Source organism: Phascolarctos cinereus, unplaced genomic scaffold, assembly GCF_003287225.1.
Source record: "Phascolarctos cinereus isolate Bilbo 61053 unplaced genomic scaffold, phaCin_HiC Scaffold_1;HRSCAF=81, whole genome shotgun sequence".
Taxonomy (NCBI): domain Eukaryota; kingdom Metazoa; phylum Chordata; class Mammalia; order Diprotodontia; family Phascolarctidae; genus Phascolarctos; species Phascolarctos cinereus.
In genome coordinates, this window is record NW_027555514.1 from 10,085,539 (window position 1) to 10,091,538 (window position 6,000).

At 49.7% G+C, this 6,000-nt stretch overlaps 1 protein-coding gene across 1 annotated transcript in view; it reads right to left on the minus strand.

Annotated features, from left to right (window-relative positions):
* Nucleotides 1-5,639, minus strand: part of SNX13 (sorting nexin 13) — a 127,371-nt gene extending 121,732 nt beyond the window's left edge. The window contains exon 1 of the mRNA XM_021000127.2: nt 5,519-5,639. Coding sequence (XP_020855786.1) covers nt 5,519-5,530 — 12 coding nt within the window. The 5' untranslated portion in view covers nt 5,531-5,639. The remainder of the gene's footprint in view (nt 1-5,518) is intronic.
* Nucleotides 5,640-6,000: the final 361 nt, after the last annotated feature.

Sequence of the window (6,000 nt, forward strand, 5' to 3'; positions counted from 1 at the left end):
GCCTCTGAAAAAGTCCTCCTTCTCTATTACACATTTGATCCAAAATTAACCAAGATGATCGCTACCATAGGAAACTTGAAGAGAAAAGTACCAGTAACAAGGAAAAAATGTTAGGTGAAATTCAAGATAAGAACCTAAACCACTTGACAGGAGGCAGAAATGCCCTCCTTAAATCCGTACCAAGTCTACTTCCTCATTCTCCTTCTTATCGGACCTGCCTTTTGACAAGCACCTTCATGGAAAATACCTGGTAAACTCTTGCTTTTTTTGTTTTATTTACTAGCAATCAGTATAGTTTGTTTTATTTTACAAGAAGAGTATTTTGAGTATTACATTACAATAACATAAATTAAGCAGGTTCACTGGTGGATTTACCTAGAAATTTTCTGATTTAGTTCTGATTAGTTTCTAATAGGAGAATCTATACAGACCCCCTTACAAACTTTGGGGTGAACTTTGAGGAGAGAAGAATGCTAATGACCTAAGTCCCTGGATCAGTCCAACTGAGCTGAGAAGCCACTGACAATTCTCCAGAGAAGGCATGAAACTGGCCCTGCCCTTCAGCATTCAGCACAGGACAACTGTTGGCTTGACTCAAGGTCCGCCACACTGCTGCTGTGTACACTTCTGAAGAGGCCCAACACAGTAGGCCAAGTGCCAGCTAATTGAAACTCTTCCTAGAAGGACTTTTCCTATCGGGGAAGAACTAGAACCAAAGCTGGTGGCCCTCCTTAGGGAAGCACCCAACAAACTGTGGTGAAGGGGCAGCACGACAGTCTTCTGCCACAGGAGAAAACAAATATTAAAAATTTAAAGAAACTTGGGAAGACTTTAGACAAACGGATTCTGGGCAAAGGAAGAAGAACCAAGAGAGCGATGTACCCTACAGAATCAGGAAAAGGTAACAGAAAGAAGACACGGCACGGCTTCTTAACACAACAGCCAGCCCTGAGTTCAAAGGGAAGCCTAGCTTCCTCCACTTTCCCAAGGCGTGGCAGGCTCCAGGTGCAAAGGCCCACATCATCCCCCAGAGCAAGCATGGGTCAGTCTGCTGGGCTTCACTATACTTTGTTACAAGGAATGCTTCTACTGGGAAAGGAAAGATACTGGGCAACAAGATAGTTATAAAAAGGAAGTACAAATAAAACATTTTTAAATAGTATTTGTAAAAAGGGATTCAATAAGATCTTGGCCCAGGAGCACAGGTAAGCTACCCGCATGTTCATGCAATGGGTGGCACATGAGCGATCTTGAAGACGGGGGCTAGCTGGCAATTTTTGCAAAGCAGAAGGAACGGTTTCATTCTTGGTATTTATAGCTCTAGGACTCATTACAGTGCCTCACATGTAGTAGGTGCTTAATCAATACCTGCTGCTTGATTTAGAAACCAACAGACCTGAAGTCTATTTATCGTTCTCTTAATATGGCAGTTAGGTAGTAAAGTAGACAGAGTGATGGACTTGGAGTCACAAAGGTCAGAGCTCAAATTAAACCTCTGATACTTTCTAGCTTGTGACCCTGGGCAAATCACTTAACCTCTCTCTGTCTCAGTTTCCTCATCTGTAAAATGTAAAATGGGGGCAAAAACACCACCCACCTGCCAGGATTGTTGTGAGGACCAAATGGAATAATATTTATAAAGTTCTTTGCATAGCTTAAAGTACTACAGAAATGCTAGCTATTATTTTTTCAATATAGCTGTGTCGTCCTGAACACATCTCTTAACCTCTGAGAACCATGATTCTTCACCTGAAAAAGGGTAAGAATATGATTTCTAGGATTTTCTCTAGCTCTAAAGATCCACAAGTCTATAAGAATACTAAATTGACCAGACTATCCCATTCCTGAATCACTCTGCATAAAATATAAGCTTACTAAAAAGGGCATTTTACAGAGTATTTTCAAGTAACCTATTAACAATGTTTCCCCCCCAAAAAAATTTACCCAACATTACAAGAAGGGGAAAAAAAAGGAAAATTAATAGAGATGAAATAAAAGCTGAAGGTAAAGTTCTCTCTTACCCTTGCGAAGAGAAAGATATAAAAATGCATTAACTACCAAAGGAATATATTTTTTAAAATATCTAAATATCAACTAGTCGGAATAAAAATAATTCTAAGGATTGAAGCCAGAAAACCTAATCTAAGGATACATACATGCACATGTCATTTCTGTAAGAAAACAATAAGAAATGAAAATGTCAATAAAAAGCCTTTTTTTTTAATCCTATAAATGACATATCTGAAAGAGTCTCACGTTCCTATCTCATTTTCATAGTTGCTAAGTTCAGTATATTGGTTTCCTTAGCTAAGAAATTTCCCCTTTCAGTCTGACTTCACATAGTCCCTATTAAGCTTTGTTCATGTCTGCCCAAGGCTGGAGCTTCTACATTTGTGGCGACCAAGGACAAGGCAGCTTTATCTAATTCTCTCACTACAGATAATATAATGCATCAATGCTCCTGGCCTCCTCACCTTGGCACAAAAGCAACCACAAATAACAAACATCCTGTACCAGTGATAAGCAAGGGCAAGAAAGAGACATACATAGAACAATATGTCTGATGTAAAAAAGAGCGGAGCCTTGTGATACCAGTCTCATTACTACATATTTTCAAGCATCACAGGTCAAATCCTTCCTGTCCAAAGCCTAACATAAAGTGGAGAAGGGAACCTATGCAATCAATGATAGCTATCATCTACCCTAAAATTCATTCCCAGTTGACAATTTGGGAAAATCTGCCCATAAATTACGTTTTTAAATGTGATGAGGATTTTTCCAGATTGTATCAAAGGTCTTTCTGGCCAATGCAACACAAGTGGCAACTCACTTGAACTGAAATTTCATTATAACAATTATAATGCAGTTACATTTTTAGAAAGTAATGATGGAATAGCAGGCTTCAAAACAGAACCAAGTAAAGTGAAGGCAACCTTTGAAAAGCTCAAAAGAAGAATGCTGCCAAGTAATCAAACAGCAAGAGGTTGCTAGATAGTTAGAAATGTTGGGGATTCCAAGCTTCACTGGCAGATAGTCATATATTATTATATGCATGTGTTAACTCTATAATATGGAAGTACTAGCCTGAAACAAGCACTGTCACACTCAAATTAATTTCATTAAACGCTACACCTTGCACATCTGCTGCTAAAAGCCCACTTATTCCAAAGCTTCACAAGCGGTCAACAGCAAACAGCTTTCTATTCACAACATAAGCTGAGGCTTTTCTTCCCATCATCCTCCCAAGGACAGGCAGCATGAAAGCTTCCTCTGTGGGCCCAATGAGGGTCTATCTACACACTGAGAAAGGCTGACAAGCTGAAAAAAGTCCAAGAGGCTTTTATCATCAAAGAAGACTGGTCATCTCGTCAGTCATGGAGAAGTCAAAGAAAGGAAGAGTCCAAAGAGATGTGTCTAGGATGTTAATGACAGAGAGAGAGACAGACACACAGAGGTAATGTCATTGCCCAGAAAGACTTAAAATCCAGAGGAAAAGATGCCAGCCAAGTTCTTCAACATGTCTTTTCACACAATGCCAAACAACAACCTACAAACATTTCCACATACGGGCCTCCAAGTGCAGCCAGCTGTATGACTTTGAACTAGCCCCTTAACCTCCCTGAGCCATGCTTTCTGTAAAATGGGGATAATAACGCCTGTAATACACATGGCTCTTAGGGCTCTGGCATGGGACAAGAAAAGGAGCTGAACCCTCTTTGCAAACTTCAAAGTAACCTAGAAACATCAATATCACTGTGTGCAGTTCCACAAAACATACTTTCCATCCACACTCAGTTTAGCTAGTAACAAACACGGCCTCCACCATCCTTCTCCTTCCTCTCAAGGCTCCTGTGCTGAACTGCTTCTACCAACAGGCTTCCTGCTGTGGCAAAGGCAACACCACCGGCTGCCCTTATCATAGGAATAGGGGTGGCCCTTGGCTCAAGCCACTGCTGGGGACAGACTAGTCCTCTGCACAATTTAGCAAACCACACTTCTTTTCACAATCCATGTACACTCACAGAATCTGCTATGGGAAGGACCCTGTGACCGCCCCGCCAGTGAAAAATCCTAACTCGGGGCGGCAGACTTCTTTACAGATGTCGCTTCACTGGAACAATCCTGGGAGATCAGCAACTGATGCTATTACTTACACATTAGAGAGGGGCCCAGCGCTTCCCCCTTGGAATTCGAATTCAGGTGTTCCCGTCTCTAGCTGTGTGCTCTATCCAGCCTAGAAGGGGGTCTCTCACTGTCTGTCCTGTGTGTTTGCGTGTAAAACCCATTCCCCTTCGGGGTGACTGTCAGGATTAGAAAAGTCAAGCCTGCACAACCGACCAGTCCCCTGCCCTCTGATGGGACACCTGGGGTAAATGGGTAACGGTTGAAGCTCAGCTCCAGCTGGGGCCTCGGGGTCCCCATCCCCCGGACATGACAACCCTAAACCCCGCAGGGAGCCCCTGCTCCCCAAGACCCGGCCTCCCGAAGGCCTTCGCCGTGCCCGAATCCCGGGCTTCTTTTCCCCCAGGGAGCGGGGGAGGGGATGACACGACAGGCCAAGCAGATCCCAAAGTGGCCGGGCAAGCTTGGCTAAACACACACACTGGCCAAGGGCTGAAAAGTCCTCCCAAGGAAGGGCTGGGCGCCAGGCACTGCGCTGGACCACGGGGCGCTGACTTTGGGGCCGCAGACCTGGGTTTGAATTCTGACTCCTTGGGGCCGGCCTCAGTTTACCCAGGTGCATCCCTCCACCTTGACATGCCTCAACTCCGACCCTGACTCGGACTCGGGGGGGGGGGCTCGGAAGGGTCGCAGGTCCCAGCCCAGGGGTGACCCGGGCACATGTCACCCCCAAAACAATCTCGGGACGCCCCTGGGGCAGCAACAAGGCGGCTCCCGCCCCTCCTCACGAGACCTAGAGAGAGGCTCAAGCCTTTATTAAAGATCTCTGTGCAGGGCCCGGGGCTAGGAAGGGGGACAACAGTGAGGTGGGGGGCCCCAGCCTCAGTTTACCAGCCTGTAACAGGTGGCTCTCCCACCTCGGACACCGACCGCATGACCAGCCTCGGGCAGCGATCGCGGAGCTGGGTCCCAGTCCGAACCCAGCCTCTCTCTGCAAAGGCTGAGCAGCGCGACGGGCCAGGGGACCGGGTTCGAATTCTACCAGGGACGCCCGTCACCTGGGTGACCTTGGGCCGGTCACTCCCCATATCTGGGTGCCGAGAAGCGGGGCGGGACCCGCGGGGCCTGGGTTCCAATCCCCTCCGTGACCTTGGGCCGGTCGCGTCCCCTCCCCCGCTCCGGCCAGGCGGGCCTCAGTTTCCCCTGGCTCCCCCTGCGGGGTCTGGGCCGGCCGGCGGCGGCGATGAGCCCTCCTCCCCCGGGAGGGGCCCAGGGCAGGGCCCGGGCGCCCCGGGGCCGGCGAGGCAGCTGCGGGCCCCGGAGCTCCGGCGGCCGGGGGCCCTGCGGGGCCGTGGAGGCCGCGGGCAGGGGCGGGCCGGGCCCCGCCGCCGCTTACCTCTGCTAACATTACTAAACCCCGGGAAGCGCGCTCGCCCCTAGCCCCGCCGCATGGCCACGGCCGGAGCCGCCGCCGCCGCCGCCGCCGCTCGTCCCGCTGCGCCCCGGGCCCGGGCGGCGGCTTCACTCGGCTCCGCGGGCGGCCCCCGCTCCGGCTCCTCGGCACGGCCGCGCCGCCATCTTGGGGAGCGACGTCCGCGGCCCCGCGCGGCGTGCGCGCCCATTGGCCGGCCGGGGCGCCGCCGTCACGTGGGACAGGTCGCCATGGCGCCGGCGCTGAGAGGGGCGGGGAGAGGGGCGGGGCGAGGAGAGGGGGGAGGGGGAGGGGAAGGAAGGGGCGGAGGAAAGAGGGAGAAGGGAGGGGAGGGAGATGGGGAAAGGGGGTGGAGAGGCAGAGGAGGAGAGAGGTATGCAGAAGGATGGGGCGGAGGGAGGGAGGGAGAGAGGAGAGCCGGGCCCAGGGACAAGCCCAAACCAGAG